Source organism: Budorcas taxicolor, chromosome 1, assembly GCF_023091745.1.
Source record: "Budorcas taxicolor isolate Tak-1 chromosome 1, Takin1.1, whole genome shotgun sequence".
In the NCBI taxonomy this organism is placed as follows: Eukaryota; Metazoa; Chordata; class Mammalia; order Artiodactyla; family Bovidae; genus Budorcas; species Budorcas taxicolor.
This window is the reverse complement of record NC_068910.1, coordinates 2,051,080-2,070,174: the sequence shown is the minus strand read 5'-3', so window position 1 is coordinate 2,070,174 and position 19,095 is coordinate 2,051,080. Positions and strand designations below refer to the sequence as shown.

At 57.5% G+C, this 19,095-nt stretch overlaps 1 protein-coding gene across 1 annotated transcript in view; it reads left to right on the top strand.

Annotated features, from left to right (window-relative positions):
• The window catches only part of IQSEC1 (IQ motif and Sec7 domain ArfGEF 1), a 275,586-nt gene that overhangs the window by 53,649 nt on the left and 202,842 nt on the right, over nt 1-19,095 (top strand). The window contains exon 2 of the mRNA XM_052655387.1: nt 16,899-16,928. Within this exon, the coding sequence (XP_052511347.1) occupies nt 16,899-16,928 (30 nt within the window). The remainder of the gene's footprint in view (nt 1-16,898; nt 16,929-19,095) is intronic.

Genomic DNA, 19,095 nt, shown 5'->3' with positions numbered 1-19,095 from the left:
TGCCCTCCTCCAGGGGATCTTCTCCACCAGGGATTGAACCTGCGTCTCTTGTGTCTCCTGCATCGGCAGGCGGGTTCTTTACCACTGAGCCACCTCGGAAGCCCTTTCCGCGGATTGTCTCATCCCCTAAATGAGCTCTTCGCAGATGTGATATTTGCAGCCGTTGTAAACCCCCTGTTAGTCGGACTTTTCATTTCTGATGAGGACCGTATTTACACAGATTCAGGCCCTGTTCCTTCCTTGATCACAATTCATGGTCTAAGAAAAGATCTCTCCCAGACTCAAGCTCTGGCGTTGCCACTGTCTCCATCCACAGCAGGCGTGGTGCTGGGGCCATGGCAAGGCCCTCACGGCGCAGACACTCCAGGGGTGGCGGACAGTCCACACGCAAAGTGGATGTGACTTTAGGCCGAGCTCAGGGCAGTGTGGCGGAGAGCATTTCTTGAGGCGGCAATGTTTGATCGGATCTGGAGTGAAGTGGGGAGCAGGACAGAGCGGGAAGCAGGACAGAGCGGGACACGTGAGGTTCTGGTGAAGGGAGCGGCGGGTGCAAAGGCCTCCAGTCGGGGCTGTGCTGGCTGCACCCGAGGTCCTGCTGGGGGAACAGCCGACCACAGCGTCAGAAAGAAGGCAGGAGTCTGGGGCTAGGGGGCCAGGAGCAAGAGGCTCAGAGAGTGGGAGCGTGATGGGGGAGGACGGAGGGAAAGGGGATTGCCCATCCTCCGCTGAGCCGGAGTCCACGGCGGGACATGCAGGCACACCTCCATGTTTGCACTGTGTGTGTGAACTTTGTTGTAAGTGATGAGAAGGCCGGTTTAAACAGATGCTCCGGAAAAGCTGGGAGAGAGGAGAGGATTTGTGCATTGGTTCATGGGGTTGAATTCCAGGGAAAGTCTGGCTTCAGGTGAGGCTTAATCCGGGTGTCAAGCAAACTCGCCAGCCTGGGCTGTCTGTGTGTGTGTCTCCGCAGGCCTTGGCTCAGCACCGCCGCGCTGGAGGCTTCTCTCCCACACGTCCACTCTGCTGATAAGCGCCTGCTGTGGGCCACACGCTGTGCTCGGTTCTAAGCGTGCAAAGATGTGTTAAAGGTGGGCCGTGGGGCCGACGTGTGTAGTTTGATGTACACGCACCCTCGGTGTGGACGTTGGACCCGGTCACAACCTAGGGCCTCTCTGAGCCTTGCGTCTTCACTGCCCTACCCGCGGGGCTCACTGCGTGTCTGTGAGCTCCCGGCCAGCGCTCTGCTGCCAAGTCAGTCCCCGTGAAAGGGAAGTTCCTCTCCTTCAGCGAGAAGGCACAGGGTGGGAGGGGCAAGAAATGGAGGTGAGCTTGACCCCCTGATGCCACGACTCCCAAGCGAGAGAGCAGCGGCCTCTGTTTTTTAAAGTTAACGGTTACTTATTTGGCTGAGCTGGGCCTCTGTTGCGGCCGCTCGGGATGTGTCTGGTTGCGGCGAGCGGGGGCTCCTCTCTTGTCGCGGAATGCAGGATGCAGGGCCCGCGGGCTTCAGTACTTTCAGTGCACGGGCTAAGTTGCTGCTCGGAACGTGGAATCTTCCCGGACAGGGGATCGAACCTGTGTCCCCTGTTTTGGCGGTCAGATTCGTTACCATTGGACCACCCGGGAAGCCCAGCAATGCCTTCTTAAAGTCACATTTAAGGACACAACTGTAATATTCTTATTTAAAGACGCTCATATTCTCAAAACTTGTTCATGAGCCCAAATTGCACCGTGGGGTGAACTTCTTCCCAGAAACAGTTCGCCTGGGGCCTCGCTCTCCAGCCTGAGGTGGGCCCCAGGTGATTGCCTGCTGCTCAGGGTCTGGCCGCCCGTGTCCCCTTGAGCCTGCCTGCCTGCTGAGGCAGCTGTGGAACCTTCCAGAGAAGCTGTGATTGCTCCCCGGTGCCGTTCAGGGTGAGCAGGCGAGCCCTAAACCCTCTCCCCTGGCTCTGATGGAACTGTGATCAGCTGCTTTAAACCCTGCTGAGGGTGTCCGACGGCTCACGTGGCTTGCTCAGGATGGTGGCAAAGCCGGCTGCCCCGGCCCCCTCTGAAGGGTGCCCCCCGTGGGGCCGGTCCACTGGGGCAGGCGTCCTGGTGGCTCGGGGCTGACTGTGGAGGCTTGGTTTTCAACCTGTGCTGATTTTGTGGGAGGTGGAAGCCCTTTAGCTGAAGCAGGAGACAGAAGTCTCCAAGCATTGGGGAAGGTTGAGAGCCCAGGGCTGTGCTGACTGTGCAGGGCTCTGGGGGATCCTCGGAGCCCCCAGGAGGCCCCAGGCTCTCTCCAGTGCAAAGAAGGGCTTGCAGGCCCACCCTTCCGGGCTCTGACCTCCCCCAGGAGCAGGGGGACCCTCCATCCCGCTGAGCGAGGCTGCCCTGGGTCTGGTCCACTAGGCTTGAGACCCCGGGCAGACTTGGACACTGAGGTCGCCCCTGCCCCGAACGGGGTCTCGGCCAGGAGGAAGGGCTGCCAGACCGAGGCTCCCGGCCCTGCTGTGCTGGTGTAGGGCATGCAGGGACGTCCTCAAGCACGTGACACGGCCGGAGGACATGGGACAGTTCCCCCCACGGTGCCCACTGAGGGAGTGTGGGCTCTTGTTTCAAGGTGACTGATTCGGAGCTGGCACGTATGGGGAACTCTCAAGTCCTTGGAAGTCCTCCAGTCTTTGTGAACACTGTGTAATTCCTTCCAGACTCCTTTTGAGGAAAAAAAAAACTTCAAAATGCCAGGGAGTTGGGTTCAGTTCAGTTCAGTTCAGTTGCTCAGTGGCGTCTCTTTGCGACCCCATGAACCACAGCATGCCAGGCCTCCCTGTCCATCACCAACTCCCGGAGTTCACTCAAATTCACGTCCATCGAGTTGGTGATACCATCCAGCCGTCTCATCCTCTGTCGTCCCCTTCTCCTCCTGCCCCCAGTCCCTCCCAGCATCCGTGTCTTTTCCAGTGAGTCAACTCTTCGCATGAGGTGGCCAAAGTACTGGAGTTTCAGCTTTAGCATCATTCTTTCCAAAGAACACCCAGGGCTGATATCCTTTAGGATGGACTGGTTGGATCTCCTTGCAGTCCAAGGGACTCTCAAGAGTCTTCTCCAGCACCACAGTTCAAAAGCATCAATTCTTCGGCGCTCAGCTTTCTTTATAGTCCAACTCTCACATCCATACATGACCACTGGAAAAACCATAGCCTTGACTAGACGGACCTTTGTTAGCAAAGTAACGTCTCTGCTTTTCAATATGCTGTCTAGGTTTGTCATAACTTGTCTTCCAAGGAGCAAGTTGGGTTACCACTGGCCTTTCAAGGAAATCGTTTGGGTTTTCCCCTCCTCCTCCTGGAAGTAACAAGGCAGGGGGGTTTCTCCCCGGCGCCGTTTGCCTGCAGTGTGGTGGGAAAGCATGCGGGGTCTCTGGGTCACAGGCAACCTCCCTGAGGGACGAGGGGCGGTGTTTCTCACCCCTGTTTGTAGTTAAAGATCCGGAGGTGGCGGGGGGACGGGGGCACACACCGTCCTCCCTGGTGCAGGCCTGGAGCTGCCACGTGCCGCTGTGTGACCTTGGGGAGGTCGCTGAGCTCGTTTGTACAAAGGGGACGGGGACAGTGGCCAGCACCCCACCTCCACCACCACCGCTGAGAGTTGTGTGAGCAAAGGATGAGATAGCTGATAGAGACCTCAGGTCAGAGCACACAGCCCGTCACCCCGCTCCAGGAGCGCTGATCTCAGCGATTTCTGCTGTTCTGGACAAGCCCCTGCCCCGGTCTACTGAAAACCCGATCCTCGGGACTAAAATGCTCTTCCTGGGGTGTTTCACCCGGTGCGTCTCCACTCCAGATCCTGCTAGGCTCCCTGGGACCTGGACCTTGGAAAGCACATCCCCCGCGTGCGGCCCTGCCCGCCCCTGCCCCGGCCCCCAGCACCTGGGCCAGCTGGAGACAGAGACCGTCCCCCGTCCTCAGCTGGGGAGGAGGGAAGAAGAAAGTCAGGCTTTCTGTTTTCACAGTGTGGTTTTGACGGGGAGGGTGAGTCCTCCTGTGGACAGGCGAGGAAGTGTGGACGAGCGGCAGCCCTCCCCCGGGTTCTGGGTGAGTGAACATGCATCTGGGAGGCGGCTGCCCTCTCGTCTCCTCCCAGAAGCCTCCCTCGTTGTCCCCCCGACCCTTCAGCCTGTGCCCTGTCGGGGACCCTCATCCCCCCTGTCCAGGAGCCGGGCCCTGAGAGGCCGTTCTGGGCTTTGCTGACGTCCACCCCAGGACCAGGGGCACGCTGGGCTTTTCACATGCTTCCTGTGCAATGACCTGCGGGTACAGACAGAAACACACACGTCATGTGGGAACCACTTTACCTGCAGAACGCAGTCTGCTCTCCACCAGCCTGCCACGAGGCGTTTCCTTGTCCTTGTGCTGCCTGCCTCCTTGCGACCCCGAGGACCGCAGCACGCCAGGCCTCCCTGTCCATCACCGCCCCCGGAGTTCACTCAGACTCATGTCCATCGAGTCAGTGATGCCGTCCAACCGTCTCATGCCCTGTCGCCCCTTCTCCTCTGGCTCTCGGGGAGCTTCCTGGCTATGCTTTGATAGGGAGGGACAGCCAGATCTCAGCATCCTGACTTCTCCCAGTGGCTGAAGGGACCTTGGAGACGGTCACGTCGCTGGCTCTGCCTGCTCCCCTGCCCTGGGGCAGCTGTGCCACGTCTGAGGGCAGCCCTGCCGGCCACTCCTCACCAGCTGGGGGTCCCCACCAGACACACTTGGGTCTCCCCCTGGAATTCCAGATCTCACTGACAAGGACCCACCCCGCGCCGCCATCGCTGGAGCCGGATGGGGTGACTGCGGGAAAGAGTTTCCGGGAGACGCGCGAAGCCAGATGTGAGGCTGAACTCGGTGCTGCTGCAGACGCAACACTTGCGGAGGGTCCGATGGAGCCTGCTTGGAGACCTAATTCACATTCTCAGCGCATCCTCCCTTTCCGAAGATCATCTGTCTGAAGGAGTTCATAATTCTCACCAAGGGGACAGCAGAAGCATTTAACGTGCGCAAGGCTTTGATTGGAACATTTATAAGGTTCCGGTTCGCTGCCTTCAGCCTGATCCAGGGCTATCGATTCTTTGCCACAAATATCTTTTACGACTGAGCGTTTACGGAGGGAGACCTCTCAGGCTCCTTACCCCTGGAGTGGGAAGCCGGGCTGACGGTGCAGTTCCGCACGCTGGCCCCGAGGTGCCCAGGGCCGGCTTCATCGGTCAGGACGGCCTAGCCAGGCGCGTTGCAAGCGTCCTTCCCGCTGGTGGCGTCCTGCCTCCGAGCGCTCACGCGCTCTCGCTGGGAGATGGACGCTCTTTGGGGAAGATTTTAACAAGGGCAGTGGAGAGAGCCATCTGGGCTCATTAGACTTGGGTCTCCCGTTAGGACCTGAGGGGAGGCAAGAGCGTCCTCGTGTGCCTCACTTCTTTATCAGAAACCCTGCCCTCCCCAGCGGCCTCACCTTGGCCCTGCTGGGCCTGCCCGCTGCCCTGCCGCAGTCCCCACCCGACCCCGTGCGTCTCTGCGTCCTTCACGCACCGTGTCGCTTTCGCCTGGCTCGGCCTTCCCCTGAAGGATCGCGTTACTCCCTGAACGCTAGCTTCCTGGACGTGTGTTTATCCCATGTCTGCGGTGCATAGATGCCCTGCTCGGCTTCAAGAATTCAGTAGGAATTCAGTATGAACCCTGGGGTTCATCCAGGGCCTGAGGAGCCCTGAAGGCGGAATGGGCGTTATCTCGGCCACTCAAGGGCTGAGGGGAGGGGGGCCGCCTTTTTAGAAAAAGCACGTCTGTGTATGTTCAGCTGTGCCGGTCTTCCCCGCTGTGCAGGCTCTTCCCCTCTGGTTCCGGGGAGCGGGGCCTGATTCTCTCGCCGCAGAGCACGGATTCTAAGGCACTCGGGCTCCGTGGGTGCGTCTCGTGGGCGCCATAGTCGCAGCTGCTGGGTCCTAGAGCACAGACTTCATAGCTGTGGCTCATGGGCTTGGTTAGTCTGCAGCGTGTGGGATCTTCCTGGGCCAGGGGTTGAGTCCCTTCTCTCCTGCATTGGCAGGTGGATTCTTTGCCACTGAGCCACAGGGTAGCCAGCAGGAGCTTGGGGTGGGGACAGTGGCCATTCTGCCTGTTGACTCAGTACCAAACCCTGCCCCTTCCCACGCAGCGCCTGCCTTCCTGGGCTGAGGCAGTCAGAGGACCTGAGTCTGAGTCCTGCCAAGAGCTGCGTGAGTCAGGCCAGGGGCTTCCCCTCGTGAAGCCTCGATTCTCTCATCTGTGAAATGGGCACATCCCAGGACCAGCTCGCGATGCTTTGGTTACGTCTAGGGCGACGTGTGTCAGTTCAGTTCAGTCGCTCAGTCGTGTCCCACTCTTTGCGATCCCATGGACTGCAGCACGCCAGGCCTCCCTGTCTGTCACCAAATCCAGGAGTTTACTCAAACTCATGTCCATTGACTCCGTGATACCATCCAACTATCTCATCCTCTGTCGTCTCCTTCTCCTCCCACCTTCAGTCTTTCCCAGCATCAGGGTCTTTTCAAATGAGTCAGTTCTTTGCATCAGGTGGCCAAAGGATTGGAGCGTCTCCAGCACCACAGCTCAAAATGATGCTATTGGGATCCGTGCTCAGTGAAGCTGCGCTGCTGTTTTCTGGTATAATCATTATTACTCCTTTTGCGCGAAGCTGATGGTTTGTGGAGGCAGTGGAGGCTAGTGGGTAAGGTCACAGGCTTTGCCATTAAACTTGGGAGTCAGGTAACTGCCAGCTCCTCCACTTGCCTGCTGTGTGACGTTGGGCAAGTCACTTAACCTCTCTGAGCTGTAGTTTGTTATCCACAAAACGGGGAGGCTAATTTAAGGAGCCTTCCGATACATGCTTCCATGTGTTGGTGTAAGGCAGGCTGAGTGCATGAGGCTGCTTGCCCTGGTTGTGCTGGGAGAGGAGGTGGAGCCGGGCGGACAGGGCGCAAGAGGCAGGCCCCTGCTCTGGTTGGTTTGCTCCAAGGAGCACGTGTTCCTTTCGCAGGTACAGCGAAGCAGCCCTGGCAAGCAGAAATGTTAAATGAAATAAAAGTGCTGCCTTCTTCCCAGGGCGCAGTTTAAATGAGTCAGTCCCTGCAAAGGGATCAGAGTAGCGCCTGGTATGTGGCAAGTGCTGAGTAAATGTTAGTTGTTGTAACAGTAATAATACTTATTATTTTGAGCGGCTCTGCAAAATCACACGCCTGGGTCGTGTCACTGAGAGACGTGAGGTCCTCTGTGATACTGGGGGCGTGGGGTCCCCAGGGATGCTGAGGGTCACCTGTTCCAGGTAGGAGGTGGTCTGGTGAGAGCGCCAGCTCCTGTGGATGGTGCCCACGCCCCCGCCTGGTGCTGCCAGCCTGGGGGCTCCTCTGCACGGGGCCGGGAAAGGCAGGTGTGCCCCTTTAGTCTGTGCCTCAGGCGCCCCCGGGAGTCTGACAAGCCCTGAAGGGCAGACGGGGGGGTGTCTGGATGGAGGCTGAGACAGGGCCAAGCACTGGCGCCCACAGCTGTGACTTCTAACCCTCCTCCGGCCCTGGCAGGTTGGAGGGCAGGGGACCGGAGGTGGGGGTGACTCTGGAGGGCTGGGGGCTTCTCGTGGGTCTCTCCGTTTCTGGCAGCAGGGAGCCCCAGCACTGGCCCGAGGAGGAGCAGGAGGATGTGGCTTTATTTTAAGATGCAGAAGCCTTTGAAAGAGGCACGTCAGCAGTTCTGAGAAAGGGTCTCTGTAGATGTGGTTTGTATAACAAGTGTCTAAATCATAAGATACAGGGAAGAAACTGCAGATGAGGGTGGGCAGAGATACCCTGGAAGCAGACGCCTTGCAGTACTTGTCTCGAGTTTGTGACAACACCCTTGGGTTTGGGATTCTTCAAGAGTGGGAGAAAGGAAGTGGGAAACGGGTGGGTGGGGAGCTGGGGCTGATCCTCGCCTTGGGGGGCCTAAAGCGCAGAATGTATACAGCTCAGGTGGTGCTTTTTAAGAAAAAGAACCCAGGATTCGGTGTGTCAGGTCTAAGATGGGGCCAAACAAGCGAGTGCCCTGGGGTCTCAGCATCTGCTGCTCGCCAGGAAGCTGCCCCTGAGGGGGAGCCAAACCCGGGGTTTCAGTAAGAGGAGCTTTGTCTGTGTGTCCGCCTGCGCCCTGGGCTCTGTGACCTTGACCCGGCCACCTCCTGTTGTGGATTCCCAGAGGGTGCATCTGAGGGCCTGTACGCACAGATGGGGAAGACAAGGCTGAGGACCTCCTCCCCAGGGAGAGATGGAAGCCGCGCGGCTGCTTGAAGGCTCCAAGTCGGCCGCCGTACCGTATTTAAATGCTGTTTTGACTCACACTTCCATTAAGCTACTTAATAGCCACCTAATGCGTCCCGTATTTTTATTCTTGTTTTGAAGCTAATTGCATATCGTGGGAAGATACCGGTAATGTTGTGAACCCTCCCATCAGGCCGGAAGGGTCCCCTTCTCCATCGGCGGCGCTCCGCCTGCTCCCACCAACGCCCTCTGCTGCTCTGGCCTGGACTGCGCGTGCACCCCTGTGCGTGTGGGTGCGTGGCGAGGGGAGAGGGGCATCAGCGCTGTCTGGGTTTCTCTTTAGAGCTTCTTCTCGCCCTAGTTTGTGCTGAACAGACACACTCACACACACCAGCCTCCGTGCCCAAGCTGGTGCCCTGGTTTGATGGCTTTGGTCCTAGCTCCTCTGTGGCCCACCACCATCCAGATCAAAGTCAGCTTCAGGTCCGGCTTGACCCAGGGGCTCCAATTCTGGCCTCAGGAGGTATCTCAGCTCTGCTCTCTGGGCAGTGAGCTGCCTGTAGTGGCCCTGGCAGACCCCTCAGAGGGGAGAGAGCGTCTCACCCACAGTAGTTCTTTTTTAGTTTATTTTTTGGCCACGCCAAGTGGCATGTGGGATCTTAGTTCCCCAACCAGGGGTGGACCCTGTGCCCCTGCTTTGGAAGCACACACACAGACAAGCGTGTGGTCCTACCCAGTGAGCCGCCAGGAAAGTCCCTCTTCCGCAGTGGCTGTAAGCCCTGGCTGGACCCAGGTCACACAATCCTCAGACCGGTTACTGAAACAAAGATGGTGAGCTCTGTTGCCTGGAGAGACCTAGCGCATGTGCTCAGCTTGTGGTTATTCTGGTGTTACAGAGGGTTAACTTCGCCTAAACCACATGGACTAGGAAAGGCCCGGTGCCTGGGTGAGGGTCTTCAAAATAAAAACAAGAGGTATTATTGGCGTCAGATGAGGAGAAAGAGGGCAGGCAGGAAACGCAGTCGCCCTGTGTCCCCACCCCACCCCCGGGCAGCGAGTACACTGGGACCTGAGGGACACCACTCGCTGAGTGGAAAGCCCACTCAGAACCCGGAGGACCGGACATGCACCCGGGGCCCTGGGGCCTGGCGCTCGGGGTGGATGGAGACGGCCTGGGGCAGGCAGAGGCCATCCTGCAGGAGATGCTGGCCTGGCGCGCTGAGGCGCCGGGGGCTGGGTCAGCATGGACCCCAGACACGGACAGGAATGAGCGCCTCCGGGGGAATCCTCCGGGGAGCTTGTTAGAAATACAGCATCTCCCCCGGGCCTCTTGTATCACAGTGTGAATTTTTATCAGGTCTCCGGAAGATCAATGTGCAGGGCTGACATGCAGAGTCATCTCTCAGGACCGCCCCGGTGGCCCCGCGGATAACAGCCACCCTGCAGGGCAGGGGACGCGGCTTCCATCCTTGGCCAGGGAACCAGGATTGCACGTGGTGAGGGGCAACTAGGCCCGTGTGCACACTGAAGCGAAAGACCCCGCGTTCCACAGCTAAGACCTGACACCGCCAAATAAGTGAAAGAAACAAACCACTCTTGTCTCTTAGCCTCCCCGTTCAGGGGTGACGGGACTGGTGTTAGGTCTTCTGGAGGGCGGTGTGGCCGGGCGTGTGAAGGAGCCTTGAACATGTCCGTGCTCCGTGATGGGGCCAGTAGCGCTTCTCCGGAGACGTTACTGAACAAAGTCAGGGAGGCGGGGACAGAGAACGCTCTACCCCAAGGTCATAAGAAGCTGTCATGAACAGTTACCCGCCAATAAATCAAACCTAGAAGACATGGACACATTCCTAGAAACATATAACCTGCCTCGATGGGCTCAAGAAGAAATAGAAAGCTTGAGCAGGACAACAATAAATACGGAGGTTGAAACAGTTGAATCACTAACCGGATACCTGCCAACAAAGAAAACCCAGGACCAGATGTCTTTGCGAGCGAAATCTACCAAACATTTAAAGAAGAGTTTATATCAATCATTACTTAAACTCTTCCAAAAAACTGAAGAAACACTTTTGAGCTACTTTCACGAAGCCAGCATTACTCTGATACTAAAGCCAGACCAAAAAAAATTAGCAATCGAGCCACCATAGGATCCGGCAACCCCACTTCCGAGTATGTACCCAAAGGAACTGAAGTCAGGGTCTCAAGGCGGTATCTCCTTCCCATGTTGATTGCGGCAATGTTCACAGTAGCCAAGACACGGACGCAACATACATGTCCGCTGACTGATGAACGGGCAGACAAAGTGTGGTGTATACGGGCAACGGGATACTCGTCAGCCTTCAAAAACGGAAACCCTGTCGTGTCTCAACATCAGTAAACCTGGAGGATGTGATGCACCGTGGAATGTCAGAAGGACAAATTCTACATAACGACATTTATGAGGATTCTACAGTAGTCAGACTCCGGCTTCCCTGTGGCTCGTGGTAAAGAACCCGCCTGCCAGGGCAGGAGAAACAGATTCAATCCCCAGTCCGGGAAGATCCCTCATGCTGCGGACCAGCTAAGCCCGTGCGCCACGGCTCCTAAACCTGTGCTCTGGAGCCCGAGAGCCACAGCTGCTGAGCACGCTGCTGCTGCTCCGCAGGCCCGTGCACCCTGGAGCCCACGCTCCACAGCAAGAGAGTAGCCCCTGCTCGCCATGACTCGGGAGAGCCCGCGCAGTGAGACCCAGCACGGCCCACGTAAACACCGAGATTAGTGTGGAAGAATAAAATAGACTCATAGACGAGAGTAAGGAGAGCAGTGGTCGCCAGGGGCTGGGGAGAGGGGGACATGGAGAGGTGACGGTCGAGGGGGACAAGGCTTCAGTCACGCACGAAGAGGGAGTTCTAGACGTTTGCCCAGCGTGGGACCTGTAGACTAGAATGCCACGTTATATGCCTGGAACTTGGTTAAGAGGGTTGGTCTTCTGCTAAGTGTTCTTATCACAAAAAGACAATAGAGAAGGTGAAGGAAACTTCTGGAGCTGATGGATATCTTTATGTCACCGTTTGTGACGATGGTTTTACAGGAGTAATGTTGCTGTTCAGTCGCTCAGTCATGCCCGACTCTGGCACACAGACCGCAGCACGCCAGGCCTCCCTGTCCCTCACTGTCCCCCCGAGTCCACGCAAACTCATGTCCATTGAGTCGGTGATGCCATGCAACCATCTCGTCCTCTGTTGCCCCCTTCTCCTCCTGCCCTCAGTCTTTCCCAGCATCAAGATCTCTTCCAGTGAGTTGGCTCTTTGCATCAGGTGGCCGAAGTTTTGAAGCTTCAGCTTTAGCATCCGTCCTTCCAATGGATATTAAGGGTTAATTTCCTCAGGATTGACTGGTTGGATCTCCTTGCAATCCAGGGGACTCTCAAGAGTCTTCTCCAACACCACAGTTCGAAAGCATCAATTCTTCAGCGCTTAGCCTTCTTTATGGTCCGACTCTCACATCCGTACGTGACTACTGGAAAAACCGTAGCTCTGTCTATATGGACCTTTGTCGCAAAGTAATGTCTCTGCTTTTAATCCTATCTCAAGACTCTGATGATGGGGGGAATTGAGAGCAGGAGGAGAAGGGGAGGACAGAGGATGAGATGGCTGGATGGCATCACTGACTCGATGGATGTGAGTTTGAGTGAACTCCGGGAGCTGGTGATGGACAAGGAGGGCAGGCGTGCTGCAATTCATGGGGTTGCAAAGAGTCGGACATGACTGAACGACTGAACTGAACTGAACTGAACCGGAGTCATTAAGTTGTATACATTAAATACATACACCTTTTTCTATGTCAGTTATACCTCAATATGATAGTTGAAAAAGAGAGAGAGAAGTTGGGAAGGAAACTGATTTGGTCTCAGGAGCTATAGGTCTCCTGGATAAGGCCACAGGGACATGTTCATAATTCATATTAAGTGAGCAGAGCTGGCAGAGAATGACACAAACTGCATCATTTTAACTGTCTGAAAATAATGTAAAAAACAGTCTAGAAATAGACATGCAAAAATATTACAGTACCTCCAGGTGGTAGGATTACAGATGGTTTTTACTCATGTTAAGCTTTTCTGTATTTCTTTCACATAAGAAAACAATGACTGATGATTTCAGAATCTGAATTTGTATCAGTCACAGTGATTAGCTGCAGATGACAGAATCTACTCTTTCTGATTTGAACAGAGGGGGGGGGACTTATTCCTGGGTGTCAGGACTCAGATTCTAGGACTACCAGGGGACCCCACCACCAGGGACAACATGGCCCGGACCATCGCTTAACCCCATCTGACCCTGTTGTCATGGAAACCCCACTGTCTGTAATGCCCAGGGCCAGGCGCCCCTGTTCCTTGCCAGCTAGAGCCCCGTCCCTCCACCAGCCTGTATTGCTTACTTCCAGTTCTTAAATCTCCTACCGACATCTGTCCAGAGGAACTTAAGCCACCAGACGAACCCTAGCTGCAAGGGTGTCTGGGAAGTGCAGGGTTCAGTTTTCCAGAGGCTATCGTACCCAGGGCAGGGAAGCAGGGGGTGGTACACATGCTGAATGAGTCGTCTGCAGGACCCACCGCTGAAGTGAAACCAGAGGGCAAGACAATCACTTATAGCCTCAACCTTCTGAAGTCCACACGGCAGCTCAGTTATCCGTGGGGGCACCATGAGGACCGCAGCGGCTCTCTCTCTGTTGAGGGAGCACTGATCACAGAGCCCCTCACCCCAGCCTCTCACTTCCAGCTGCCAGCACCTCTGGGCCTGGGGTCTTCTCTTGAGGCTGGCGACCCCTTGCCTCCCGTGTGGCAGGATGAAACGTGGAGACTTGCTTTCCCCCAGGAGCAGACTCAGCAGGACCCCAGCAGTCTCACCCCTTGGGTGGGGACTCTGCACCAGCCCCCAGGACTCCCTGTTGCCCACAGTGGGGTCTCCTATGGCGGGCGGCGGATCAATCACAACCATGATTAAGCACCTGCTGTTCCTCTTCTCACTTCCCTACCCGCTAGCCTTCACCTCCCAAGCAAACTTCCAGTGCCAGAGGAATCCTCATTCCCAGGTGTGTCTTGAGCATCCCAGTCTAAGGCATCGCTGACCGGCCTTAGGTGCACACGTGTGAAGCCTCATCCCGGCTCTGGATGACCTGTGGGGGAGTCCCCTGGGGGTGGGTGAAGGGGTTTGAGGCCACTCCTGTGACCTCGCCTCCGTGCGTGCCAGTTTGGGCAGTCACCCTCCTCTGGGACCCCATGGCCGTGGGCGGCAACCAGAGGGCTCTGGGGGGCTCCTGCCATCTGCTGCCCAGCTCGCACGGGCGCCACAGCCACACACATGCACGGGCAACCCTCTCTGCCCCTTCCTCCTGAGCCATGCACTGCTCCTTCTGTCCTAGGACTGGCAACGATATGCCACGCGGTTGAAGGGTATCCTTTGAACGGGCTGTCTTTTTCGTAAATGTGATTTTGCCGGGTGTGGCTGCTGGTGTGTGAGGTGGGGGCCAGCTCCATCATGGGTTCTTCGCACAGCAAGCTGGGGCACACTGGGTTGCCAGGCCCTTGCTGGGCCCCGGGCTTGGGATGCACTGTCTTCTGTGGACGCCACCCTTGCCTCTGCACGTGGCAAGGAGCTTCAGGCAGCCTTACTGACCAGCTCCTTGGACTGGGCATCACGCTTCCTCACCAGCGCACTCTGGCCTTTGCTTCGGGCTTCCTGAGAACGCCTTGAAGAGTCTCCAGCCGACAGAGGGCTGGTCTGAGGTTGCCGCGAACCCTGGGGCAGGGGCAGAGCACCCTGGGTGGTGTGGCCACGCCACTGATGCCCACTTGGAAGGGAGTCTAGGGTCCTTCTGGGCGGGGCGGCTGAGGCCTGGGAACCGCCTGCCATCTTATCGTGTCCGCTGAGAGCGAGGGACGACCCGGGTGCTGCCAGGAGGGCTCGGGCACCTCGGCCTGTGACTAAGGATCTGACTGTTTGAGAAGTGAACCGGGGGCTCTGTCTGACTCACGGCTGCTCCCACGGCTCTAAGCGCTCAGGAAAGTCCAAGGGTTTTGGAAGCTTTGACTTGGAAATTCCGGTGAAGTCCAGTTGCATATGAGAAACGTATTTTTTGTAATGGGGCAGGGCAGGTGCTGGATCATTGAGAAAGCAAGAGAGTTCCAGAAAAACATCAATTTCTGCTTTATTGACTACGCCAAAGCCTTTGACCATGTGGATCACAATAAACTGTGGAAAATTCTGAAAGAGATGGGAATACCAAACCATCTGAACTGCCTCTTGAGAAACCTGTATGCAGGTCAGGAAGCAACAGTTAGAACTGGACATGGAACAACAGACTGTTTCCAAATAGGAAAAGGAGTACGTCAAGGCTGTATATTGTCACCCTGCTTATTTAACTTATATGCAGAGTGCATCATGAGAAACGCTGGGCTGGAAGAAGCACAAGCTGGAATCAAGATTGCCGGGAGAAATATGAATAACCTCAGATATGCAGATAACACCACCCTTATGGCAGAAAGTGAAGAGGAACTAAAAAGCCTCTTGATGAAAGTGAAAGAAGAGAGTGAAAAAGTTGGCTTAAAGCTCAACATTCAGAAAACGAAGATCATGGCATCCAGTCCCATCACTTCATGGCAAATAGATGGGGAAACAATGGCTGACTTTATTTTTCTGGGCTCCAAAATCACTGCAGATGGTGACTGCAGCCATGAATTAAAAAGATGCTTACTCTTTATGTTATAGCCAACCTAGACAGCATACTGAAAATTAGAGACATTACTTTGCCAACAAAGTTCTGTCTAGTCAAGGCTATGGTTTTTCCAGTGGTCATGTATGGATGTGAGAGCTGGACTGTGAAGAAAGCTGAGCGCTGAAGAATTGATGCTTTTGAACTGTGGTGTTGGAGAAGACTCTTGAGGGTCCCTTGGACTGCAAGGAGATCTGACTAGTCCATTCTAAAGGAGATCAGTCCTGGGTGTTCATTGGAAGGACTGATGTTGAAGCTGAAATTCCAATACTTTGGCCACCTGATGTGAAGAGCTGACTCATTTGAAAAGACTCTGAAGCTGGGAAAGATTGAGGGCAGGAGGAGAAGGGGACGACAGAAGATGAGATGGTTGGATGGCATCACTGACTCAATAGACATGAGTTTGAGCAAGCTCCAGGAGTTGGTGATGGACAGGGAGGTCTGGTGTGCTGCGGTTCATGGGGTCCCAAAGAGTCGGACACGACTGAGCAAGTGAACTGAACTGAACTGAACTGAACTGAACTGAAGGTGCACCTGGGGGCCGGGCAACAGACACAGTGATTGAGAGTCGTTACTGAGGATGTTCGGCAGTTAGAAGTCTGCCAACAGCTGGGCAGTGAGCGGGACCTCGTGGGGGAGAGGGTGGTGTGAGGCGGACAGCGGCCGTCTCCCCGGGGCCCTCGGCCCCCAGGACCCTCCGCCCCTCGTGAGAGCAGCTGGGACGTGCCGGCCCCGCCAGGCTGCTGGCATGGTCTGGGACAACCCGCCTCAGGGCCCGGCCCGGGGCTTGGCGCAGGGAGGGCTGAGGGACGGGTGTGTCGTCTTTGGCGGCGCCGAGGTTTGATGGAACGTGGCAGGCATCGTGCTGCTGCAGCGAGAGCCCGTGACACAGAGATGCTAGACAGCCACCAGCTGCTCGGACACTGCCCTGCGCCGGCCACGCGGCCGGCAGTGAACTTGAAAGGCCCCCAGGACGACATCGTCACCGGTGCAGCAGACAGGGCCAGGGCGCAGGCTGTTGTCCTGAGGTCAGCAAAGCTGCCTCAGCAGAAGCTGCCCCCTGTCTTCGTGCCCAGGGGGGCCGGGCAGCCTGTCTGCGCGATGACTGGAAAGGCTGTTGGCCAAGAGAAGAGTCGTCTGTCTTTGGGCTGAGTGTGTTTCTCTTTCTCAGGAGCACTGGCAGTGAAATCCAATTTGTGATGCTCGGGGATTAGAATCCCCAGGGTGCTTGCTGGCAGCCCTGCGCTCCCGCAGACCCAGGAAGCCCACCGGCCTCTTGAGCCCTGAGCTGCGTGCGGTTTAATCCCAAAGTCCCTTTCCCGTGGTTTATAGAGCGGAAGGCGTTGCTGCTGATGGATGCCCGGGTATTTCTTAGTCTCCGTGAAAGTTCAGGTGCGCGTGATACAATCTAATTGTCTGGTTTCTTGACATTCAGGCTTGTCTCCTTTGTAAGGCAGTGGAATTGATTTCTGGGTACTTGGGAATAAAGCCGGGAGTGGGGAGACACGCCACGAACAGCAATTAGGGGCCGCAAGGTGGGCGCCGCGCCCACACGCGTTCATCGGTTCAGCTGTCGGGGCTGCAGCCTCACAGAGTTCTGGAACCATAGCCCACCCCCCCAACTCTAGGCTTGGTCCCCACCTCCTACAAAAACAATTCCAGTCGAAGTGACGGGCATGACAGGGGCGGGCTAGGAGCCCCAAAGTGTTCAGGGGTGGCCCTGGGGCTGGGCCAGGGGCGGTCTGCGAGGCTGGAGAGGGGGTCCTGGGCGGCGGGACCCCCGGGCCCCATGTCCAAGGTGCTCCAAGGTGGGTCCCCTGCACCGCAGCCCACATTCTGAGTGTCTGTTCTCTCGTTGCAGGTCAGAAGGAGAAAGCTCCCGCAGCATCAGGTACGTGTGTTGTCGGCCTCTGTCTGTGCGTCTGTCTGTCTGTCCTGGGCAGGCGGCATCAGTGAAACCATGTGCTTCCCTTCTCTTTGACACGGGTTGGGGGGTCAAAGCCCTGCCCAGTGGCCAGGCACCTTGGCCGCACTATGCTGGCTCAGCGTCCTGGAGTGAGAGCGCCCGTATACCACCGGGCCTTTCCTGGTCTCAGAGTGACCTTCTCAGAGGTCCCCTGGCCTGCTGGTGGTTCCTTCCCATCAGGGTAGTGGCGGCCAGGTTCGCCTGGGCTGTGACCCACGTAGGACCAGCAGCTTCTCAGCTCAGACCGCCCCTGGGGCCAGGCTGGGTGTGTGGGGCAAGTCTCTGGGGAGTCCGGAGGGGCGGCCCCCACCTGGGCTGCAGTGTGTCTGTGGGTCATGCCACAGGCCGATGGCACCTTCACAGGGCTGGCGGCCAAGAGCCCTATGCCTCCCATCCCTGGTACCAGGGGCTCTGACTGGACCCAGAGCGGGGTGTTTGTGCCTCAGCCCAGGGGCTGGGGGCAGCCGAGTTCAAGGCTTGAGTTGGGGGCCAAGGAGGCCATGGGGGATGGGAGACAGTGGTTGGTGGTGAGTGTGGGGGCGAGGAGGAGACACAGAAGGTGGTTAAGAACCACAGGCCCCCAGGCCCACAGGGTGCCTTCCCGTGACCAAGTGGGTAGAGGAGGTGCTTGCGGGGCTGCAGCTGGGAGTGTCGGGCGGGGCGGGGTCCTCAGGCCAGGGCTGGAGGCGGAGTGCAGGTGCCTGCATCCTGAGGAGGCTCCTGGAGCCACAAGCCCCTGCACTGGGCTACGACTTAGCCCAGGAGGTGCCGGCAGTGTCCTGAGCCCGGGAGGCAGAGCAGGGGCCGCAGAGGGGGCTGGGGCTGATGGCCACGAGTCAGGCAGGCAGCAGAGGCACCCTCAAGGAGCCTGAACAGAGCACCACACGAGGAAGAAGGACGGGCCACCCCAGGCCTGAGGGGCTGGAGGTGATGCCGTGCGAGACAGCGTCCAAGAGGTGCAGGGGCGGCCTGGTTGGGTGTTCTGGGGCTGCCCGGGGTCCGTGAGAGCCGCCTGCAGCTCTGAGAGGGGTGTTCACCGGCTGCTGGTGAGGAGGAGGCCCAGGGGTGCTGTCTGTGAACAGAGAAGGTGCAAGAGGGCCTGGACGTCATGTGACATTTCGGGTAAGGAAGTCAGATAGAAGAATGTGATTTCTTGCTTTATAACGTTTGCATTAAAAACCCAGGGCAGGAAACATAGGCAGCTAGTAGGCTGTCCCCTCAGGAGGAGGGGCAGGGTGCAAGGCAGGCAGGGAAGGGTGGCCACCAGCCTCCTCTGAGTCCTGGGGCAGTTGCTGGGCTGTGGACTGGGCCCGTGGGCGACCTCTCCAGAAAGCTCATTAAAAGTCAAGCACCGTCAGCAGGGAGTTAGGGTCCTGGCAGTGGGGGTGTGCAAAGACGTCGGAAGCGGATTGGCAAGGAGAGGGGAGAGTGGTGTCCCACCAGCCCCCACCACCCGCCTGGGATCTGAGGACCTCCCCTGCCCCCGTCTGGCACGCTCACCCAGAGGGTGCTGCAGTTCCCGAGAGACCTGTGGGTTCTGGTTCCCAGTGAGCGGGGGTGGGAGGTGTGCGCGGGGGCGGGGGGGGGGCCTTGCAGGGGGGCCTGAATGGGCCTGAAGAGCTCTCGAGCCGGTCTCACCCCACCTCTGGCCTCCGCACCCCATGGAGGGGTGGGGGTGTCAGGAAAGTGGGGTTTGAAGGCCGTGGTGCTGGCAGCCAGCCCGCGGGAGGAGGGTTGTCCGTGTGGGGGAGGTGGGTGCGCTCATGTGAGCACCCAGAGCCACATGGCTTGGCTGCCTGGTGGGAACAGGAACGGTCTTGGGACACGGGGGGCGGTGTGCGGAGTGAACATATGTTCCCAGCTCCAGCCAGATGGCTCTCGGCAGGGCGCCTGGAGCGGAGGAGCTGGGCAGGGAGGAACTCCGATGGGCTTGCGGGCAGAGAAGGCTGCGTTTCCGCTCTTCTGTGAGGACCCCAGCCTGACGGCTCCAGTCCGCGTGGTTCTGTGCACGCCTGGCTTGTGGGCAGAAACCGTCAGGACGTGAAGGTGCCGGGTTCCGTCCTGGACCAGGCTCCATCCCGCACTTCATCCC